Genomic DNA, 24,216 nt, shown 5'->3' with positions numbered 1-24,216 from the left:
GGCTGTCGCACATACATCAAACTCTCCCTGCATTAGCCCCCACAGATCTGCGGTGCTTTGACCCAGAAGCGACTCCGTCTGACTGGTCAGGCTCGATGGCTGGATCTCCAGACGGTAACTCAGAGTCAGCTGTCTCTGCCTGAAGGCACCAGAACTCACACTCCATTAAGGAGACAAGAGAGAGACAGAGTAAAGGCTGATGGGAGACGAGGCCAGCGCGAGTCAAGAGGCTGAGCTGGTTAAAGATTTAGTTTGTGTAACACCTCTGTCTTCATGTGTCATCCTGTCTCTCTGCTCCTGTTTAAAGAGAGTATATCTGAGTATTTCAGTGGAAAACCCTCAGAGATTATCAGCAGGATGTGAAGAAACAGCAGCTCTGATGTTATGCTGTGAAAGGCTGTGTGAGAGCTGTAGCTGCTCATTATCTCCAGCCCAGTGACAGGAAAACACTTCCCCGTCAAGAAGTCGGGTTACACAGGTACAGTGTCTCCACACACCAGAAGCCACAGTCTCATCTGTTGATCAGTATTCACAGGGACTGAAAATCTAATTACCTTTTATTCTTTCTTATTAAATCTTCTGAGCGGTTCGTCTGAAAAAGCTTCAGTATTTCACCACGAAGCTCAGCAGCAGTGTGTTCACTGTAATTAGATCCTGGCTGAGCAGGACTTTACCTCTGCTCCAGGTCAGCTGCATCAGTGTGTGTACACCCCGGATAATTTCTAATTAGAAAAAACTTTCATCTCAGTGTGAACGTGTTGAAACTTCTCTCCAAGCTGCAAAGAGCCGTTTCTGATTGGTCGAAGTGAAACCAACCAGTCTCCAACCCTCTAATACGCCCAATAGCAGCATCTCCTGAAACAGCGGCCCTACAGTGGCAGGCACACCGGACCTTGGTTGTCATGGTTACAATAATAAACACACAGACTGTACTGAGAACAGTGTACCTACCTCCATCGCCATGGTTACTATAGTAGTGGTCATGGCTTGGTTAGGTTTAGTAAAAGATGGTGATTTGGGTTCAAATAAGTTCTTCCTCAACATCAGACGATCTTTGTTGTCATGGTTACAATAATAACAGTGAACGGTCATGGATAATAGAAACAACATAAACTGCTCCTGTCACATGGGAATCGAACACCGCTCTCCTGGGTCATATTCATCCATCCACCCCAACCTCCTCCTGACGTGGACTTTGTCGCTCTATAAACTACGTCACCGCACTTTTCCCTTTGCTCCTGTCATCATCACTACGACCACTAGATGTCGCCTAGCAACAAAACCTAACGATGGGTCATAGTAACCTGCTGACAGACGACCTGTGACCTCGTCTTTTACAGGACGGTGAAACACAAGGTCCCTGATGTACGGTGCCTGTGAGGAAATGAAACACCTGATTTTTTATTTCTCTGATAAACTCAGTTTGCCAAGGCCTCTGTTAATCCTGTTCTCTATGATGAATGTTGGTACCTTGGTCTGACAGGAGCGTAAATTGGGTGTAACAGGAGGCTGTGGATCTCCTCAGGGCCGTCAGGAGGGAGTCTGTTAAGTGACCTGCACTGATTTGGAACAACTCAAAAGAAGGTAAAGCCGGCACTGAAATGTTGTAGGTGTCTTATCTTTACAGAACCATATTTTCCTTTGGCTCATGACACTGATGCTTGAGAATTAATTTCCTCCCAACCCTCATGTTTCTCTGCCTCTCTGCAAACTGCCACTGCAGAGACAGAGTTCTCTGTCCTCCACCATCCTGGAGCAGCAGCAGCTTCGTTGTCAGGTTCATTGGAATCTAAAAACCAAAGCAAACCAGACGAACGGTGAATAAACTCTGACGCACATGAAGCATGAAGAGTTGGGAGCAATGATGAGGAGGATGCAACCTTCCTCACATTAACACATGAAAACAAACTAATCTCAGATTTGCATTATGTTTTCCACTGTGCTAAAGTTACTGCTAAAACTACTGCTTTACAAGTAAAAGTACCGCATTGAAATCAGGGAAATACTGATATAAAAGTAGTCATTCTGCAGTGAGTTAGGTTGTGAAAATTCCTCTGCACCCTGTTAATTGCTGACACGTCTCAGCTGAGACCGTTGGAGGGTTAAAGCTGAAGGTGCAGCTGCAGTGTGGTGATGTGAGCTTCCTCCACAAGACTCAGCTCTTTTAACCTTTTCCTCTTTTTGATGTCAGTTTTCTGCCCATCTCCTCTGAAGGAGAACTCTCGTCTCCATCCCTCGCTTCTATAAGTGACTGGACGTTAATGGGCAGAGGACGAGCTCTGATACAGTGAACCAGAAAAGGCATTATGGGTAATTAAACATAACGTGCTTTCACAAGAAAACGATAAGACGCTGAGACTCATGCATGGAGGAGGAGCAGGGGGAAGAGAGGAGGTTTGGGCAGCATGGGTAACTGAGCATCACTGTCCTTTTGGTCGTCATAGAAACACAGTTTCACAGGGATTACAGCGTTTCAGAGAGCTCTTAAGTTGCAGCAGCTCATCACTCAGTCACTGGAAACCATTAGAGACGCTACAGAGAAGAATTTGATGTCGGCGTGAGATGGAAACGGAGCAGATTTGTCAGTAAAAGCCTCAGTTTGAATTTACGTCTGAGGCTCCTTCCTGCAAACACGATGTACACCAGGAGCAGGGGATCAAACCTCCGACCTTCTGATTAGTGGACGACTTGGCCGAGTAGAAGAAAAGCCTTTAAAAGTGATTATATTTTATTTTTGTGTTGGATTTAGTTTAGTTTCAGATGCTGCCTGATCTGGATAAAATGAATTAACATCCTGCAGAGAGGAAAAAAGTCCTTCAGTACTTAGACTATAGTTCATCATGTTTAAAATAAAGCCAGTTCTCTGTTCTTGGCAGTTCAGCGTCTCCAGTTGAGCCTGTTGTGTGTTTAAGTTGTAACAATGATGTTTTAAGGTCGCTGCAGGAGCAACAGCTGATTTGCACAAGTGGTGCATTTCCATAAGTCAGTGGCCATGCTGCCACAGTGGTCAGCAAACAGTGGCCTGTGGCCCTCTGCCAAAAATATGTGGCCCCTGACAAAGTTGAAGTTTCCATATCATGATTTTGCTGATATCAAAGTAAATTCAGGGCTCATGAAGTGTAAATCCCAAATAAACTGCAGCCTCATGAGATCAATACATCAATTAATGCATTTTTATTCTTCAATGAATCAGAAGTCAGTCTGTGCCCCCCCCAGTGATGAAACTACTAATGCACGGTTGACAGTAACTGCTGACCCCTGACAAGTCGAGTAAAGGGTTGAGAAATCATTCCAGAAACTGAAGATCCTCTCTGCACCGGGACGAGTCACAGCTGTGACACAGCAGAGGACAGGTTTGCTTCAGGAGCAGGTGAAAGGTCAAAAATCCAACCAGCCAGGTGATACTGGCCTCACAGCTCAGCACACACACCCACACTGTGTCTGTCACAGCCGTAACACAGTGATCCACAGTGAGGAGGCTGCGACCGAGGGTGGAGATGAGAGCGCTGCTGCAGAGGGAACAGAAGAAGAGTTGAAAGGAGGTGGGACGAGAGCTGCACAGCTCATTAGATAAAGTGAAAAAGGCTGAGAGTCAGTTTAATGAGTTGAGAGACACTAATGAGAAGCTACAGAGGTGAGTGACAGACGGAGTCGATGACTGTCACCAGAGACACAAAGTGGTCAATTACACTGTTGCAGATTTTAAATGTCAGTCTAATATTAGTGTTGACGTCTGTTTCTCAGTGAGGTTGTTAGTGAGCAGTTGTTTGTGTCCTGTATTCTTCAGCCATGTTTCACACATCTGACTTTTTTTGCACATTAAAGACCCTCTGATCAAAATCCAGTGTTTCACCTCATTAACGTCCACATGATGTTTTTATATAATAAAGACATATGATGAGTGAAATAAGAGCAAATTAAATCCGGGTCCTGGGTCCGAGCCTGCAGGGGCCTTTCTGTGTGGAGTCTCTGGATTGCCATAATCCACAGACATGCAGGTTAAGTATCGACTCTAAATTGCAGAGACTGTCCTGTAACAAACGTCTGTCAGCAGGTTACTATGACCCATAGTTAGGTTTTGTTGCTAGGCGACATCTAGTGGTCGTAGTAATGACGACAGGAGCAAAGGGAAAAGTGGTTATTGTTCCCCCCGACTCCAAATCTGCACACTGATCTGAGGTCAGTCAGTCGTGGTTCCTACATGGCTCTCTGGTAACGTTGGTCCATCCGCCAATCTGATCCGGACTCAAATATCTCAACAAGTTTCTAAAGAGTTGATTGGTTGTTGGGCCCCTGTTGGCCCTCAATATACATGATGGTTCATTATTTCCCCAGAAACCCAGAGCAACTATGACTCTGCTCTGAGCTGAGATTAGTTCACTAATTAATTAGTTCATGGATAAAAATTCATTATACTAATAATTATTTCCCAGAAGATAAGACACTCTGGAATTTGCAGACAACAGCACTGGTGTCATTTTATTTACAAAGCGATGCTGGGTGAACTTCCAGCTGACCTCTGTATATGTGACCTATGTATATATATATATTTTAATCATATTAGGATTTTCTTGTAGAATGAAGGAAATAATAATTAAAGAAATAAAAAGACAAAGTGTTGTGTTGGAGGATATTTGACAACCTGGAAACACAAAGATTGTTCTGACTAATTATCTGATCTATAAAGCATCAGTAAATTATTCACTAACCATCAATAAAACATTAATTACAGCGTATAAACTCTGTATAAATCAAAACTCACCTCTGTGGGAGCCTGAAAACTCCTCACACAGAGGGACTAAAAATCAAACACATCCTCTTGCTGTAGGTTGACTGTGTTAATCTTTAAGCTCCTGCAGCTCAGATCACTTCACCTCGTCAATACCTGCAGTTCCAGTTCATCTGTCAAAGTTTGGAGATGTTCAGTGTTTTATTCTGAAAAGGCGTCTAAATAAGAAGGAACTGTATAAAAACCAGGACCTTTCACTCTTCTTTTAATGCAGGTGGATGCAGTTTCATGTTGTTTGTGACACTGTGCAGACGCCTCAAAGGAGTTTAACCGAGTTCATGAGTTGATGTTGGGAGCGTTGACATCATGAGCAGAAAGTTTGTGAATGGTGCCCTCTGCTGGTCAGCAGTGACACACTGGTTTACACATGAAGCTGGACAGTTCACAGCATGTTAAAGGTCCGGCTGTGTGAACTGTACATAAGCACAAACTGGAGGTACATTTAGTTTTATTTTATTTTCATGCTTCTTTATAAATTTACTCCATTTCATACAAAAATATTTTTCCTTCACGACATTTATCTGACGACTTTAGTAACTTTATAAATTAACATTTTGACAAACACAACATATGAAGAGCATATAAAATATGATTTTCATCAAACCACCCACCAGTATATACAAATAGATCTGAAACCAGTAACTGACTGAAAAACAAGATTTACTGGCAACTACTCTGATCATCAAGTCGTTTTTCATGTAAAAACATTTCATGGTTTCAGCTTCTTAAAGTGAAGATTTACTGTTTTTTCTTTTTAATAATAATCCTGAGGTCTGGACACAAACAGTGTGAAGGTTTCACTTTGGGTCATTGTGACAAGTGCTTTGCTGTTTTCTCAATTTATACAAACCAATCAATCAATTTAGCAGATAAAATGAAAAATAATTGTTATAGCTTCACCTCAAGCAACCAGTTGTTAAATTCTGATATGGATTCATCCTCTGCTGAAAATAGTCCCCAACAAATGCAACATTTCCTCCCTTTGTTTGATTAAAAACTACAGAGCAGCTGTTTCAGTACATTACTGAGCTCTTCTGAAAATCTGTATTTGTAAAGTGTATTTAAAGATCTGTGTCTTCAGTAGGAACCAATGGGCTCAAAGCTGAGAGCCACAGACAGAGGAGGAAGTATTGTGACGGACTAAAACTCATTTGACAATAATAAAAATAAAGACTAACAGACTCATGGTTCCCACACATTAAACATCAAATTCAAACTTGATTTGGTTTTCAAATTTACAAACTTTCAATGATTTCAAGGATCTGTGGGAACCCTCCAGTCCAACACTTCAACTGTCACCATGAACACATGTACTGACCGCTGATCTGAGGTCAGCCATGTTGCGGGTATTTGTTTGCCTCGATCTTCTCTCCAGCCACAGAGAACTGTGCACGACAACAGAGTCAGATTCAGAGCAGGATGATTTAAGTTGAAGACTTTATTTGTTCAATAAAAGGAGTAAGTGGACCGAGTGTAACAGTGTACAGTACATGTGTCAATGTAAACTGCAGCTGAATGGAAATGTTTGGAAAGAAACAGTTGTGTCCCAAACCACATCTGATCCCTCTGTAAAGGTAACATGTAAAGCAAAGACTGATGAGGTTAGCAGGTGGATCAAGTACTGAGACAGAACGCGTCAAAGACCAATCAGACGGGGACTCATACACTAAGACCAGGAAATACAGTGCCAGGAATGTTCCTGAATAAACTTCCTGGAGATTGAAGAATGAAAACGTCTGATTCTTCTTCACCTCGTTCTGAAGGAATATTTCACGAAGAAGCAAACAACGCTGTGCAGACACACAGCTGTGAGATACATGTCTATAATAACAGAGCTCTGATAAGTTAGTGGGGGAGGTCATAGTGGACCAGTTTGTAGTAGGAGCCACAGGATGGGCAGCGCTGGGCCTCGCCCTCGTGGATCCAGAACCAGACCACAGCTGTGTTGTCTTCTTCACCTGCAGACAGGAAGTGAGACGACGTGAGAGACGCAAACACAAAGAGGCAAAAGTCCTTTAACATTTAATCTCAATATTAGGAGATGTTGCATAATGGGACCACAGAGAGATGCATTATGGGAGCATTAAAACTACTTTTTGACTGATAAGTCTCCATTTCACAGTGAAGTACATTTTTTTTCAGATTTCATATATTTACATTTTTTTAATTAGTTCAGTTATCAGTTATGGTGGATGGCGCCATATATACATTTTTAAGTTATATTTGAGACAATAGAGAGAATATATAGGGGCACAGAAAAGAAATAATAATCTAACCTACAGTATAAACAACACACAAACTGACTACATATAACACAGGATGTAGATGGGACCGCACAGTGCACAGGTCCTGCTGATCTGTTCTGTCGTTTGGTTAAATGTTTTATTCTGTATGAAACTGTGCACATCTTGAGACACCTCAGAAAAATAATCTGAAAATGAAATAAGGTTAAATTCTTATGAGGCTTTACTGTTGTGTTATAGTACAGACTGAACGAAGCTTTAAAGCCTCACTCATCCAAACCAGATAATGCTCAGGACTTAAAGAAACTTACAAACACATCCCACAATCCTCTTGTTTGTGATGGAGGGAACGATGTTTGGATCGTCCTTGGTGCCGCTGTAGGCCTTTGGCTTCAACATGTTGTAGGGATCCTGAAATAGGAGGGATTAGAATCGCTCACATCAGCTGATCTTCAACAGGTCAATCTGTAGCTCTGTGTGTAACCAGGATTAATTATTGTCATTAATAAAACACTGCACTTAGACAGTGGTCCAGACGTCACAGACTGAACAATGTGGCAATCGAAGTTCATTACCCCCCTGTGCTCAGAGACGTCCCAGCAGAGAAAACAAGTAAAATAACTCATGTGAGATAAGTGAAGTTCATTTCCCAGACTGTGGCAGAACACGGCTGCTGGGCTCAGATAACAGGCTCCAGAGTCACCATCAACCGGCTCCGGACATTTCTTATCTCCTAAAAGACTAATTATTTAAAACTGGAGCAGCCTGTGTGAAGTATCGTAGCCGCAGGGTAAGAGATTGAGATCAATACGCCGCCTCCACAGGCGACCGTGTGGATATCCCCACATCCATTTTCTGCAGCTTATCCAGGACCCGGCCGTGGACGCATTGATCGGTCTACCTGCTGTGATCTTTATCAAAGAGCTCACACTGCATACGGCTGAACTCAACTCTTTATCTGTGTAATTCATGACTTCAGTTAGAAAACAGTGAAGATGGTGTAAATCCAAATCATCTAATCACTTAATTAATATTCATCTGTAAGTAGTTTATGATCAAGTATAAAATGTATTAACACTCATTTTGATTTAGAGCCATTATTTTATTTCATAATCTTATCTTACAACTAAAACTATTAGTCAATTAATTAACAGAAAAATAATCACATATTTTAATATTCATTTAATCTTTTAAGTCATTGTTTAAATCTGCTCAAATATTTGTTGTTACAGCCTCAAACATGTGAATATTTCCTGCTTCTTTTTATGTTGGTTAAATAATGAGACTTCTGAAGACCTCATCTTGGCCTCTGGGAAACTAAACTCTAAATGATTAATCAATTAATAAAGAAAATAACTGGTAAATGAGATGATAATGAAAGTAATCATCTCATTTGCAGAGTTAAAGCTTTAATTAATTTTGTGTTTTACAGTGTTTTTATTCCATCTATTGATTTATTATTGTCATTTATCTCTTACTGTTAATGAGTTAAATTTCATCATTCGTCATTTTTCTTTCTTATCTTTGATGTTTACATTTGTCATGTCTTATTATCTCTTCAAATTGAATTAATCTGTATGACAGGTGCAACACTAAGTTTGATTAATTAACTGACAGGCACAGAAAACAGACACATTATCATACTTTTCCCTCCTTCATGGACTCCATGATGATCCTCTCCAGTCCAGTGGCCTGCTCCTCATCAGTGGGAATCCCTGCAGACATAAATGAAAACACGTCTGAGAAAGAGGAGGAGGCGAGGGCAGCAGACTAGACGTCAAATTCAACAACATACAGCATTAAGTTATCGTTAGCCCTCATCATTATTTGAGCTAACGATTAAATGCTGTGAATATTATTCCAAAACAACCTTGGGGAAAATGAAACATGTTGGGTTTCCAACAATTAGCAGAGTTCGCAGTAGAGCCCAGGAGATGAGACACTGACATATTCTGTTATTTTCACCTGCTAAAAAACAGGGATTTAATAAGTACTAAATTAGCACAGTTACTGGTTATTTTTCTGTGTTTTAAGTAGATGAAATAACAGTAACAGAACATTTAGAGAATCTGTTTGTGCTGCAGGGGTTGATTCACTTTTACCTTCAGAAGAATCAAACTACTATGAAACTTATCAAAACGTTTCCAGACAACTGTAACTGAAACTGTCACTATAAACATCATTTTACTACAGCACGGACTTTTATTCTGGATCATTATTTAAAAACCTTTTTATTATGAGTTGTTCCTTTAGAAACCTTCGTGCGTCGTGTGTACTTAATGACCTTGTTGTTTTAAAGCTCTGTACATTTTAACCGGCCTGGTCTAACTTTATTAGTCTATAAACCTAATTAACAGAAACCTTCAAAGTTTTAGTTTTCATCTCTGAGGTTGCGTTGTCCACTTTGACACCATCGTTAGCACAGTTTAGCTAACGTTAGCTGAGCGGGTTTTCATTAATACACGTAAAGATATCGCGGTTTTCTACCCGGTAAAACTCTCACTACAAACACAAAACCCTCTTAAACGTCTGTAGCCGCCGCTGAGTCTCCTATTTAACGCTTTTTACTAAAACTCACGTTTGACCTTTCGCTGCTACAGCGCTGCTAACGCTGTCAATGCTACCCGGCTAGCGGGCGACGGGCCGTCTTCCGCCTGTGCTCGCCGCGGACAAACCGCCGTTTTACATCAGATTTCACCGTTTTTTTAAGGTTTCTACGTCTCCGTGACGGTTTCCTCCTCACCTCCAGACGCCATGCTGCGGGTCAGAGCAGGGACCCGGGCGGCCCGGGCAGCCCGGCAGCTTGTAGCGGCTCTAAGAGTCGAGCGGAGCAGTAACCTTGCAGCCATTTCGCCTTCTTCACTGACACCACACTCCGGTCGCGCTGTGGTGACGTAGTTTTATTGTCCCGTCGCTCGGTTTAAACGTCATTTATTGCTTAAAAAAGGTATTAAAAAAACAAAAATGTAAAAGAGGTCTATATATTACTCAGTATTACTATGACGGACTCCGTGATGTACATTCACAGAATTAAAATATAACGTGTGTTTTTACTGACGTTAAACATTAACTGCACTTTTTCTAGAAAAAAACCTGAATCAATTATAATGGGAAATCAAACATTATCGATGTATTCTCATTTCCGTCATGACTTCGTCATTATCCTTATTTTATATTAAGTTTATAGAGTATAGAGCAGCATGTGTACCATGTAAAGCGACGGCTGGGGTTCAGAGACAGATGAGGACTCATCCACTGAGACAGGAGACACACAGAGCCGGAAGTGCTCCTGAACAAAGCATGGAAACATCCTCAGTGCTGACACGGGCTGAAACACACAGTGCGGCTCCTCTGGCCCTGTCCTGAGTGGGCCTGGTCCGTCCTCCCCCCCGGCTCTGGGGCCGAGCCGGGGGGTCACCTGCGTGGTGAGGATCCTTACCGCCACCAGCTGGACTGGAGTGAATCCAACTACACTTTAGCTCATTTCTAACAAGAAATAAAGGAACCAGGTTTGTTTCTAAGACACAGTGACAGGGAACACGCCGCCATGTCAATGTGAAACATGTACAGTGTCATCAGACCCGACCTTGTTTTCTTCTCCATCAGCTTCCTGTATCTGCTTTACCCTTTTAAATCAGTTTAACCCTGAATGATCAAACCTGGATGGTCTGGACCTCACTGCTCATTGTGCTTCTCATTGTACCAACTCCCCTTTGAATAAAAATCAACCCTCTTCTTCTCTGCTTCCTGCTTCTGCCTCCTTCCTTTTAACTTACACTTTTTCAATTATGGTTTTCATTTCTGTTTGACTAAAGTTTTCTGTGATGTCACTTCTTTGATTCTTTTTGTGGCTTCCTTTGCACACGTGTCAGATCCAGATTAAGATTTACAGTATTTACTGTGACTGTGAATCCAGTGATGTGAGACAATGAGAGATTTGAACAGAGACATGACAAACAAGTTTATTTATGAGAAATATTTAGTCACTTCCTGTCTGTCAGCTGATTGGTTTTCAGCATCATAAAATGTTTGCACCAGAACTTTGTGATTAACATGAAGGGAAAGTTAGAGAAGCTCCACATAATTGGCGGGAAACATGCCGTAGTGTCCGTCCGGTCCGTAACCTCTCCACCAGCCCTCGTCCAGCATGTCTATCCCGGTTATGATGTCGTCAGGGTCAAAGGTGATCTCAGTGTCGTCCGCTGTGCAGGAGTGAAATAAACAACATCACACATTTTCAATTTACACATAAAAAACCTGAGTAGACACAAACGTTGAAATACTGTAAAGCATTTTTAGGATTTTCCTCTGTGCATCTGGTCGTCACTGAGCTCTTTCACCCACCAGGAACATTTAGGAATTTAGTAAAAACATAAACCAAAGTCAAAATATAAATGTTACATCCTTATAGTCAGGTTTAATGAGTATGTGTCATTTTTTTAATCATCCTAAATGATCCTACATCAGCCCAGTTTGAAGTTCTGCAGGAATGAGTGTGTGTGTGTGTGTGTGTGTGTGTGTGTGTGTGTGTGTGTGTGTGTGTGTGCGTACCAGCCTGGTAGTCGTACAGCGCTCTGGCACAGATGTTCTGTCCATTGGTATCTGCCTCCTTTTCTTCAGCCTCATATTTAAAACAAATTATCAGAACATTTCACATCATTTTCAAACCGTGAAGTTTTCACATGGACAGTAACCTGAGCTCCAGACTCACTGTGTGCTGCTGCTCATGAACATTTTCATACAGCTCCTCCTGTGTTGCCACGGGTTCCCCCGCTGTATACAGGTCATCATGAGCTGGAAGCTCCTCTGTAGAGCAGGTGAATCGTTGACATTAATGACTCAGTGATCAGAGTTTACTGTAACTTACGACAAAGAAAGGCAGCAAAACTAATTTCGAGAGATGACTTCATGAAATGTTTTTCCATTTCTGCTTGAAAAACAATTTAAACAATTTGTCAGTTATAAAATCAGCACCTCACATTTGTGGTTAAGTTCAGTAATTGATGAAATTTAGTTGATTACTGATCGAGGAGTTGTTTAAAGTTGTAAATGCTCAGCATGAGTTCGTTGATATCATTGGCTGACAGATCAGACATCGTACCTGGAGCCGCTTCCTCTGCATCGTCATCAAACTCGTCGGACCACTCCTCCTCCTCTGTGGAAGTCGTGTATGTGTGGATAAATGACAGAAACAGAGTCTGATCACTCAGCCATTATGATCTACCTGTCGGACACTGGTCCTGCTGCAGGCGAGAATCTGTGGAAATCTCACTGTTCAAGTCAGAAATATTCTAATAAAAGCCAACTCTTGGTTCAGTAAATAGACAGAGTCTGAGTTTCAGGCTCCTGCTCAGGTGACTGTGACGTGATGTGAAACAGGTGTGCAGCCGAGGGTGGGCCGGGATGGGCCCAGGCCTCGGCAGACTCAGCACATTTACACCCAACAGGAACAGTAACGTCATCATCCCCCAGAGGGAGACAGGGTTTGTTGTGTGTCTGACCTGCAGGCTGAACAGGTGAGGCCGGGCTCTCTGCTGGTGCATGGGACACAGCTGCAGCAGGTGAGTAAGACAGCACAGGTGAGACAGGTGTGACAGGAGACAGGGGGGTCGTGTAGGAGGCCGGGACCACAGCTGGAGCTCGTGGCTGCTGAGGCTGTGCCGGGGTTTCCCTCTCGAAGGATTTCTGAGATACAAACGGACTCTGCAGCCTCCCTGGAGGAGGCAGTGAAGACATCAGTGTGGTGAGTCACTTCCTGTTTCATCACATTATTTAGGCTGGGTCTGTGTTGTTTACCAGGTTTGGGCGCGGCGAGAGATGCTCGGTCGCTGGCCTCAAAGCTCTGCTCCCTCTGCTTGAATATGTCTCTTGGATTAAATGACCTCTGAGAAATCAGTGATTTGGCCTCCTGTCAACGACAGAGAGATCAAAACCAGGAAACGTCTTCACATGATGACATAATAATTCATTCACAGGTTTGATGCTTTGTTTATTCTCACATTAGCTTTCTGCACTGACGCAGCAGAGTTGATGCCCGTCTTCCTGTTTTCTTTTTCCGGCTGGTTCTAAAACAGACACGTGATGTTCATGTTAAACAGTCTTAATGTGGAAGCTGCAGTTTGCCTCTGGAACATGTCAAAGATGTGGAACCTCGACATTAAACAGCAGGAGGAAACAGAGCATTTGTTGGGGACTATTTTCTGCAGCGGATTAATCCATACTTGGTGCTGTAGTGAGTGTTAGGGGCTCCAGTGTGTGTGTTCATGGTGATGAAAGAACATGTGACCAACTTAAATCTCTCACCATTCGCTGCTGCTCACTCAGTCGTTCCTCCTCCTCTCTCTGCTTCTGACCAATCCTGCCACACACACACACACACACACACACACACACACACACACACACACACACACACACACACACACAAAGTACAAATCAGCTGCTTTGATTCTTTGGTTAAGTGTTTTTTCTTCTTGTTGTGCATCTGCAGGGCCACATTAACGCCCTGAGGGGCCCCAGGGCAGAAACAGTTGACTGGGCTCCGTCATTTTCCACAGACACAGAAACCAACCAGCACTCGAAAGTAAAAATTTGTTAATTAATTGATTAGTGACAGAAAGTTAATTGGCAGCAATTTTGATTAATAATTGAAGTTGTTTTTTAAGCGAAAATATAAAAAAAAAATTCAGTTTGCTTCTTTAATCTGAACATTTGTTAGTTTTCATCAACCTCTGCGTCTTTGACTGGAACATATTAACTGAGGCTTCAGGGAGAAACAAGTTCTTACTACAATAAACTGATTAAAGAAAATATTTGTTAGATGTATTGATAATGAAAATAATTCTGCAGGTTTTTTGTGTATTAATCACCAGTAAAAAATCAGAAGCTGTTTGATAAAACACTTTAAAACAAATGTAAACAGACAGAGTGAAGGTCTAGTTCCTCTGAAGACAGATGATGATGAGGGGAGGATGAAGGCCCTGTCAGAGGTGATATTTTACTTTTGATAAAAGCTGATAAAAGGACGTAGAACCAAATGATATGTAGTAAATGTTGGGCGTTTGGGGCCCCTGTGGTTCTGGGCCCCTGTGTTAACCGAGCCTCACCTCTCCTGTTCGATCTGCTGGGCTCTCTCCTTCGCCTTCCTCTCCCTCTCCTTGGCCTGCCTCTCGTCCAGCTCCCTCCTCTCCCTCTCCAGCCTCTGTCTCTCCTGCTCTGCTCGTCTCTGCTCCTCCTGTCGACGAGACACTTCCTCCCTCTGAGGAGGAAAAGTCGTGTTATTGTCAGGTTTCAGGGTCAGTCCTTCTCACGTGTGATGAATATAAAGAGAGACCTGAGTTTGGTCCCAGAAGTCGTCCTTCTTGATTTGTTGAATTTCCTCCACAGCGTTGACTTTCTGATAAACTGAACCCTGAACAATCAGCAGAGGATGAGCTGTGAAACTGGAAATTATACATCAACTTACACTTGAACTACATGTGACCCTGCGTGTCTCCTCACCACAGGTCCTCGGTGTGCGTCTCTGTACTCTGTCTGTTTGTAGAAATTAAAGTTCGCTCCAGAAGCTTTGGCCACTTTTGCCAGGATGGTCTCTGGCTCCACGTCCTCCTCCCCCCGGGCATTAATGGTCACATGGGCTCCCTGCGATCACACACACACATCAGGGATAATCAGCGACTCGCGGTTTCATAATGTCCCACACAGAAAGCTGTGAAATCCTATCACATAATCTGGGCCTTGAACATGTTCCTCAGCCGCTGACAGAGAAACCACACAGCTGTTCTCATGAGGCTCAGTGAACTCATCACTACACACTTATCTCAGTTTATTAAGATCAACACACTAAGAGCAACAATTACCTGATGATGAATGAAGACTCAAGATTAATAAAAACCTTAACACATGTCCACACCTTCAAAAATCAACAAGAACAAACCAGGAAGGAACAGGAAAAGTAAGAAAATAAAAGACTTAGTGGAGGGAAAATAATAAATTTGCAATATTAAAAATGAGACAAAACTTGCGTTTGTTTTCTCCATAACATCAGGAACACCGTTTGTGAAACACTGATCTGAAATAAGTCTCCATCTGTCTGTCTCTCACAGTCGTGTCAGCTTCACTTTGTCCCTGTATATCTTTATTTAAAGCCTTTTGATAAAGTGCTGTGTATAATGTGGGGACACATGTAGCTTATATACTGTATGTGTACTGTGAATTTAACCATGTGTCTCTATGACGACAGTTTCTCTCCAGTTGTGACCAACAGGTTGTTGAGTGTGATGTGTGTGTTTGGACGACACAATAAGTAATTATATATAAGTGACTGTTTTTATCAGTAAACAGACAAACACAGTCCAGCAGTTTCATCATCATCATCATCATCATTATCATCATCATCATCATCATCATCATCATCAGAATAACGAAGTCACACTGACCTTTAGGAAACTGGCCATGGAGCTCACGTGGTTCGCACATATTCCTTTACGAGAGTCCTTCACACCTTCACCTGTCTGATGTACACGTACAGGTATGATCACACAAAGGAAGGACACACACACGTAAAGACAAACAGAAATGTGTGTGTGTGTGTGTGTCTCACCCAGTTTATGAGGACATATTTGGACAGACCAGAGTTGGGGTCCGGGACACGACAGAAAGCGTACATCACCTTCCCACTGCTGAGCTCCTCCACCATCTCCTCTAATCCACCATCTACACACACACACACACACACACACACACACACACACACACAGATAATGAGACATTCAGGTTTTTTCTAGCTTCTCTGACCTTCTCTCTCTTTTTCAGAGAAGTGAACTGACCAGTGAGTGAGGACATTTACTCAAGTGCCCTCTTCAGTTCTGGGATGAAATACGCTGCAGTGTTAAGGATTAATCCAGGGGCTTCCTGACTGTTTGTGAAATCAGTGTGTGGTTGTGTCTCTGTGAGATGTTCCAGATGTTGATGAGTTGTTAGCAGTTCCCTCTGAACTTCTCACATTGTCCAATATATATAATATCCTCCAGCTGAACCTGGAGCAGCTCCAACAGTGAAATGCTGCAGGATTGATTACAGCAATAATATGATATATAATAATTTAAAGTCAGTGACATGTTATGCATCTGTTTCTACATGTGTCTCTGGTCAGAGTAAAACTGATGCAGGCAGGTCTGAACGTGGCTGCAGACAATACAGCAAAAGCTTCAACCATTAATCAGACTTTACCTTGACACCAGTGATTAGTGGTTAGAAATCCAGGGACATTAAACTGACAGAAGTGAAAGTTGTGAGCAGTAAAAGTGAGTTAAAGTGATTGAAGTTCAGTATCAGCCAGGTCTTACCTCCCTTGTCTGCCAGACGAATATCGTTACTGTTCCCTTCATACGTGAACAGCACCCTGAAAACAGAGTCACAGGAGAGGAGTGTGATGCAGGGGTGTGTACAGACACATGATTCCAGCTTCAATCAACAAGGAAGTGAAGTTTGTAACTGACTCATCTCTTGTTTTCTCCAAACGATTAAACTCACCAGTTTGTATCTGACTTGCCGTCCACCACTTCTTTATACGCAGCCATGAGTGCAGCGCCGTTTTTACTCAGATTCACTGCCATTTTAATCCAGGTTTCCTCATTCACGGTCCAAACAGGCTGCCAGTAATCCCACACACACACACACACACACACACACGGATCCACCAGCCTCAGGAGATGTGGCAAAAACCCAGAGAGAGAAAAGAGAGGAAAGTGCAGGTGGGTGTCACAGAGGAGAGTCCTGGTTTCAGAGCAGAAAGACTGACACTGATTTACTGTGATTCCCACAGCAGATTCTCCTCCGGTCTGAAGTGTCGAACCAGTCAGGGAGGAAAATCAAAACCTGATCAACCACATTCTTACAGTTACTCACCTCAGAGTTACACTCACCAATCATCAGCTGCAGAGTCTGCACCTGAAAACACACATGCACATATGTGTGTGTGTGTGTGTGTGTGTGTGTGTGTGTGTGTGTGTGTGTGTGACTGCTGTGCACAGATGCAGACAAGGAGCAGGGAGCATCTACTGATATGTTATCATGTGTATTAGGGTACATGCTAAGCTAAGCTAACTCCCGCTGACACAGACATCAGTCCTCTCATCAAACACTCAGATTCTCCGGTCACTGCCATTAAACCACCACAGAAGAAGAACAGCTCATTAACAGATCCAGTCAAAGATCAGACGATGATGGAGGTCTGTTTGTTTCATGTGTTAATGTGAGGAAGACTCCAGCCTCCTCCTCATCATCATTGCTCCACACAGCTGATGTTTTCATCTCTTCATGCGTTTATTCATGAAGTCTTTTATCCTCACAGCTACTGTTATTCCTCAGACAAGACCAAGACTTTTTCTGATATTTAGACTTTTTTTGAGTGTTTCTCTTCAGTGTGTTTTATTTCACAAAGTGATGGAAACACTGCTCCAGAATCCAACTAATAAATTAGACACATTTTACCACCAGGGGGAGTTTTAACATAACATATATCAGTGTAAACACTTCAACCATGAGGGACAAAATAAAAAAATTAGAGCATGTGATTTGTCTCAACATGAAACAGTTTTTCTTAATGTCATCAAATCCCATGTGCATGTGCTGCAGACTCAAACCAACAGTGCGCCTCTCAACACTTTCTGACCTCTGACCTCTGACCTCTGACAGCTTCACTGTAATCCTCTGCTCCAGTGTCCTGCAGTATCAGTCACCGTTCTGGAGATCTGCAGGGTCACAGGCAGTTTGATGGAGGACTACATCCTCATCAGATGCATGATACATGCTAACAGGCTCAGTGACAGTGCTATACACATAGATAAAAACTACAGTTACCATGAGGTTTCTGATGCCTCTCTGGACATTTCCTCCTTCCACCTCACCTGAAGAGGTTTCTTTGTTCCCATTAAAGCTCCACACAGTCTAAAGGTGGATGTCCATGTGTTTGTGATTATAAAGCAGGTCTAGGTTCTATATTAATACTGTGAAAGTATCAAAGCCTCAGTCCACAGAGAAATGCACACAGCCTGTATTCAGAAACTGAGCCTTAAAACCAGCTGTTAGGACTTCTGGAACTTTGTGATGTCACAACAAAGCAGTCACCTCAGCCCCACCCACCTTGGCCCACTATCCAACCTTGCAGGATTTGGTTTATCTGAGTATTTATCTGAAATCTACTATATTTTGAATGGATCACTGAGAAAACAGTCAGCAAATCAGAAAATCTTTAAACCCAGAATATATCTTCTTATAATTATCAACACTTCAAATAAAACACAGGGAAAGTGTAAAATATGGACCTTTAAAGTCTGAGGCTGCTCCAGACAAAGTGGCTGGAGCCTTTTCCTCAACAGAAGATCCATCGGTCACACTTCACACCATGACTGAGGTCAGCTGTTTGGAAGTGAGCACTTCTCTCTCAACCTCTGTTTTCATTCTTCACTTTTCACACGAACAGCTGAGCTCAGCAGCATCAGTGACCCTGATCATCTGTGTGAATCCTTCAGCTCTAACAAACAAGTTGGATGTGTTTATGTTCCCATTGAAAATGATATTTTGTGATGCTGTATTTGTGCGTGTCGCCCAGCCCTGTGTGTCACAGTGTTAGTGTGATGGATGAGCCTGTTTCTGTCTCTGTGACAGATGTGAAACAGGAGCAGCCATTGACTGGTACAATGGCAGGAACTGAGATCACTCCCTGTCTGAAGGGTCAGTGAAACAGCCTGGAGCACTGATAGTGATAGCACCATGTGTGTGTGTGTGTGTGTGATCTGATAAGCAGTTCTTCCTCATGTCTCACCCTGGTTTCTGAATCTTTGTCCATATCTCTGATTGTTTCTGATTTAATGCTGAGGAATAAATAAAATGAGTCTGATTATCTTCACTGGCCACACCTCACCTCTCAGGTGTGTTGTGTGTCTGTTTGTATGAGTGAGACTGACATTTTTCACACTGCATTAGCCTTTTTGAAGATTGGTCTCCGTGTGTCCCCCGCTCACAGAGATTCAGACTCCGGGTCTCAGTGGCAGCAGGCTGAGCAGGGTATTCCAGACGTTCCTCTCTCCAGCAACGTTTTCCAGCTCCTCCTGGGGGATCCCGAGGCGTTCCCAGGCCAGGTGGGATATGTAATCCCTCCAGCGCGGTCTGGCTCCACCTGTGCTCTCCTCCCAGGAATGAACCTAACCAGATGCCTGAACCACCAGTGAGAATCTGGTGACCGGGCTTCACCCGTGGGCCACAGCCTGGAAAAACAAATGGAGATCCTGCCTCGTGGACCCACCCCTCGCAGGGATGGACACTGGGGTAGGGTGCAATGCCTGGTGTCAAAGACTGACCAATCAGATCACTGCATCCCGACAGGTAATAACAGCAAAGAATATAACTATAGATCAGTGGATTTGTTTTGCTGGTTTTAAAACACGGCTTCAAAAAACTAAGTGATGAATAATATAAATAATGATAAAATGATAAATAGAGTTGTGTTTGAGTTTCTGATCCAATCTCAGCTCATGTCAAATAAATTACAGGTAAATATTTGAATGGACCAATCACAAGCTCGTAAGTGTTAATCCAGTTTTCCGGTGTCCACACTACTTGTTGACAATCATTTAATTACACAGTGTTTACCTTAACACACACACACACACACACACACACACACACACGCTCAGTGTGTGAGGGGCTGGCAGACGATCCTGTTAGTAAATGAATGGTTGATTGATGGACTGAAGCTCATGAGCAAATTGCCCCCTGGGGCTATAAGCTCCCTCCTCCATCCATCCTCCCCTTCTTTCTTTCCTCTTGTCCCCCCCCATACCCCCCACCCCCCCCACCCATCCACCCTCACCTCAACCCCCACCCCGAAAAGTTTTACCCCCACAGCCCCCCCCCCTTATCTGCTCTGCTGTCACAGGTAACATTAACATTCTCCTTCACACCTCTGCAGCAGCAGGAGGTCTGTAGAGTGTGTGTGTGTGTGTGTGTGTGTGTGTGTGTGTGTGTGTGTGGTGTAAACATTATTATACACACACCTCATCTGAGAACATTTCAGCTCAGTATAATTAGGAGTTATGATGGTGACATTTTATAACATGAGGCCCCAGTAAAACGCTGACTGCTTCCTGCTGGTTTGTGAATGTAGATACAGTGGTTGAAAACACCACAATGGGGAACAGCTGGGTGTGTTCGAGGAAATAAATGAAAGAAATAAAGCTGAAGTTTTGGGGGAAAAAGTTCAAATGTAGTTTTTTTCAGTATGTGATGAGCTGACGTCTTGGAGGACGTTCATGCAGAACTCCAGGTGCAGACAGAGCCTCTTTTAGCAGCTGTCTCCCTCCAGTAATAACCTTTCACTCCAGCTGTCAATGACCTCAGTCCTCAACCATTTCATCTGACACACATGCACGTTTCTCTTACACTAAACTCAGCACAGAGGTCAGAGGCCCCCCCACCCCCCGACACAAAGACAACTTCACAAATATAAGAACCATGAAGGAGACATTTTCTAATTTTGGAGGGAGTTTGTAAAAGAGCTGCAGGTCTCATCCAGCAGGGTGGGGGGGTGGGGGTTACACAGTGAGAGTTTGGCTTTTACAGTGTCTCATTTCCTCTCTGTTTCTGGGCTGTAATGAGCTGTGTAAACACACTCACACACACACACACACACACACACACACAAGCCACTGAATTGTTCTCTCAACACAGGCTGAAGCTGAGCATCATCGCTCCCCCCGTGTCCCTGCAGACGTTTCTACTCTGACATGCTGGTGACTGTGGTGACGTTCAGGCTCCGCAGGGGAACAGCCTTAAAGTAAAGTAACATGTGTGCAGCTTGTAGGAGGCTCCACCTATTACACGTAATGTGATAGCATGAAAACCAGGACCAGTCTGACCGGCTTGGGTTGATAGGAGACTGCATCTGGAGAAACATTTGAATGACGGTCAAGTGTATGATTTTTAAGAAATGAAATTAATGAAACATAACTTAAAGCTCCACACAGTCTAAAGGTAGATGTCCATGTGTTTGTGATTATAAAGCAGGTCTAGGTTCTATATTAATACTGTGAAAGTATCAAAGCCTCAGTCCACAGAGAAATGCACACAGCCTGTATTCAGAAACTGAGCCTTAAAACCAGCCGTCAGGACTTCTGCAACTTTGTGATGTCACAACAAAGCAGTCACCACCCTCAGCCATGCTCCAAGCCCCGCCCACCTGGACCCACCATCCAACCTTGCAGGATATTTTTAATCAATCGTTCAGAAAACAATCAGCCAATCAGAAGAGGGGCTCAGGCTCAGATCCTCTCCTCTGATTGGCTGACTGACCTGTTGTTACTAGAGCTCCAGAGAGAAGCCTGAGAGAGGAGATGTGAAACTACACTGAGATGGTTTTTGGTTCTTAAAACCACAGATATATCTTCTGATGGAGATCAACACTTCAGATAAAACACAGTGTAAAATATGGGACCTTTAATATTTTTGTACTTTCAGATAAGTAAGATCGTGAATAGATTTGTTTTTAGTTTTATTTTTGTCGTACTGGTACTTTTACTCAATAAAGGATTCGAGTGCTTCTTCCATCACTGGTACTGGATGCACACAGGTACAGAGACTGGATCTGGTCGTGAGACACAGTGAACATTTCACAAAATGTTAGTCTTCCTTTTATCTAATATTACCTCATTCACTTTTAGTTTAATTGTACCTGTAGATATGAGACAGACTCAAGACTTTCTGTGTTCTTTGTCTCCACTCTGCTACAGACTCAAATGAGAATGAGAGCGAACGGCCACATCTGTTCTCAGGAATACGCCCAGGTCTCCGGTTTCATTTCCACCATTACGAGCAGGAAAAGGGGCGACGGACCTGAAACCTACAAGTGTTCACAGTTGATTTCTGTCAGTGGAGAGTTCAGCAAAAAAAATCCATCACATCCCTGACAGACCTCTTCAGCCCTGTCAGTGTGATTGAGAGTAATGAAAAAAATATATATATACAAACTGTGGCTACACACTGAAACAGCCATGGTACGCTCAACACACACACACCAGCAGCTGTGTGTATCAACAGGAGGGGATTACAGAGAGGGTTCAGTCTCTGGCGTAGGTCCAGACTGTGAAGATCCTCTCCCCCCAGAGCTATGTGGGACCTGGGGGAAAAGGGAAGAGGCTGCATACCTCAGTTCAGTTGTAACCCCCAGATCTGCCTCCTGCTGTAGGATGTGTATCTGACCTCCACCGCAGTGTGTGCAGTGCAGGAGAAAACACATGCGTCCATGCTTATATAGCATATCTACATTAATGGGCGTGTTAAGGTTCGAGGGTCTGTCGACTGGGAGGAAATCCCTCTTTTGTTTCCAAGGAAGTCAAGTGTGTGCTTTGTGTGTTTAATGGAGGAAGCTCAAATACAGTCGAAGCGGAAGGATGAATATGTGGCTCGTTCAGTCTGACAGCTGGAGGGAACCAGGCCGGGAGGCCTCACGCTGCCGCCCCCTCTCCTGGAGACGACCGTCATGCTGCTGGTTTGTTTTCATAAATATGTTTTCAGAGAAACATGATCACTGATCACTGCCAGGATTATATTCAGATGTAATGTGTTTTTTTTTTTTTTTTGGATGAAGGAAGAGCTGCAGTTTGAAACATGCAGTTTGTAAGGATGTGGTTCAAAGATGAAGCTGTCTAAAATTCACAATGTATTTTCATGTGAAAACTATGTGTTACCAGTTCATTTCAGCAGAGACTCAGTGCACAGTGAACCACCACCACCACCTTCTGATACGACCCACAGCAGTGTCTCCTGAAACAGTGCTGGACGTTGGTTGTCATGGTTACAATAATAAACACGTGGACTGCACAGAGAGCGGCGTACCTACATTTATTGCCATGGTTACTATCATGATGGTCATGTCTTGGTCAGGTTTAGTAAAAGATGGTGATTTGGGTTAAAATAAGTTCTTCCTCAACATTAGATGATCTTTGTTGTCATGGTTACAGTCATAACAGCGAACGGTCATGGATGATAGAAACAACATAAACTGCTCCTGTCACATGGGAATCGAACACCGCTCTCCTGGGTCATATTCATCCATCCACCCCAACCTCCTCCTGACGTGGACTTTGTCGCTCTATAAACTACGTCACCGCACTTTTCCCTTTGCTCCTGTCATCATCACTACGACCACTAGATGTCGCCTAGCAACAGAACCTAACTGTGGGTCATAGTAACCTGCTGACAGACGACCTCTGACCTCGTCTTTTACTGGTGGACAGTTTCATTTAATATTTTCTTCTTCAAACTCAGGAAACAACACAAATGCATCACAGTCAACATCTGGTAACGAGTCAAACATCTGGCTGATAAAATCAGCATAAATCTACGTTAGCGACAGCAGCTCTGCTGCGTATTCAGCTGCACTGACATTTAAAATGAATGATCACAGAGGAAGTTAGACACGACTAAAGGTCATCTTCTTAACGTCACTGTTACTGCAGCACACAGACCCTGACCTGCACTGGGCCGACTAATGTCACAGGTTTGAGGCGGCTCAGTTTCACTCGTACACTCAGACACCAAGCTGGCGTTTTAATATTTACACAGTCTTGGAAAAGTTCTGTTGTCTCGATGCATGGAGCTGAAATGAAGAGAAATTTGTCCACAAATGTAACTGGACTACAACTAATCTACACTGCTCCCAAACTGAGTGTCAGAGGGTCAGATAGAAGGGAAAACCCTGATGTCTCCCTGGAGAGACTGTCTGAAAATATGTAACATGATCGCCATTTTTAAATGAGATCACATCCCCCCCTTTGCCTCCTTTAAACACAGACGCTGTTATACGGCTGCTGAGAAGAACCCTCATTATTCCAGCTTTGCATGTTTACACCAAACCAAACAGAGCCGACATGATGCCGCCCCACTGTGTGATTTTAGATCAGTGAACTTCAGATGAGTTACTTTAAACCTTTTCTTCAATATGTGGATAAAAAACTTAACTGAGGCAGCATGAAGTCTCCACAGTCATTAGCAGTATATAAATGTAGGTTTTAGGAACAAAGAGGGTCCAGAACAAGCTTGAAACAGGAGAAACAAACACAAAGACTCAGAGGGAGGGTTACGAGGCAATGGATCCTAATTGCCATCAGATTGCTCTCCACAGGG

General features: G+C 43.1%; 2 protein-coding genes across 2 annotated transcripts; both read right to left on the bottom strand.

Moving 5' to 3' along the window:
- Positions 1-6,209: 6,209 nt before the first annotated feature.
- cox5ba (cytochrome c oxidase subunit 5Ba) lies at positions 6,210-9,944 on the bottom strand. Its single transcript, XM_071466484.1, has 4 exons — positions 9,776-9,944; positions 8,677-8,747; positions 7,344-7,443; positions 6,210-6,747 (listed from the first exon to the last, which is right to left on the bottom strand). Exons 1-4 carry the CDS (start codon positions 9,879-9,881, stop codon positions 6,635-6,637), a joined length of 390 nt encoding a protein of 129 aa, XP_071322585.1. The 5' UTR covers positions 9,882-9,944; the 3' UTR covers positions 6,210-6,634.
- A 1,032-nt stretch (positions 9,945-10,976) lies between these two features.
- On the bottom strand, positions 10,977-16,883 carry dbnla (drebrin-like a). Its single transcript, XM_071466712.1, has 15 exons — positions 16,567-16,883; positions 16,380-16,435; positions 15,635-15,747; positions 15,471-15,545; positions 14,533-14,673; positions 14,366-14,443; positions 14,139-14,290; positions 13,336-13,390; positions 13,032-13,097; positions 12,829-12,940; positions 12,534-12,746; positions 12,134-12,187; positions 11,744-11,838; positions 11,584-11,653; positions 10,977-11,234 (listed from the first exon to the last, which is right to left on the bottom strand). The coding sequence occupies exons 1-15, from the start codon at positions 16,647-16,649 to the stop codon at positions 11,098-11,100; spliced, it is 1,500 nt and encodes a 499-aa protein (XP_071322813.1). The 5' UTR covers positions 16,650-16,883; the 3' UTR covers positions 10,977-11,097.
- Positions 16,884-24,216: the final 7,333 nt, after the last annotated feature.

Source organism: Trachinotus anak, unplaced genomic scaffold (genome assembly GCF_046630095.1).
Source record: "Trachinotus anak isolate AG129_WGS33_773 ecotype Australia unplaced genomic scaffold, CSIRO_AGI_Tana_v1 ptg000028l, whole genome shotgun sequence".
Taxonomy (NCBI): Eukaryota; Metazoa; Chordata; class Actinopteri; order Carangiformes; family Carangidae; genus Trachinotus; species Trachinotus anak.
This window is presented reverse-complemented; position numbering and strand designations above follow the sequence as displayed.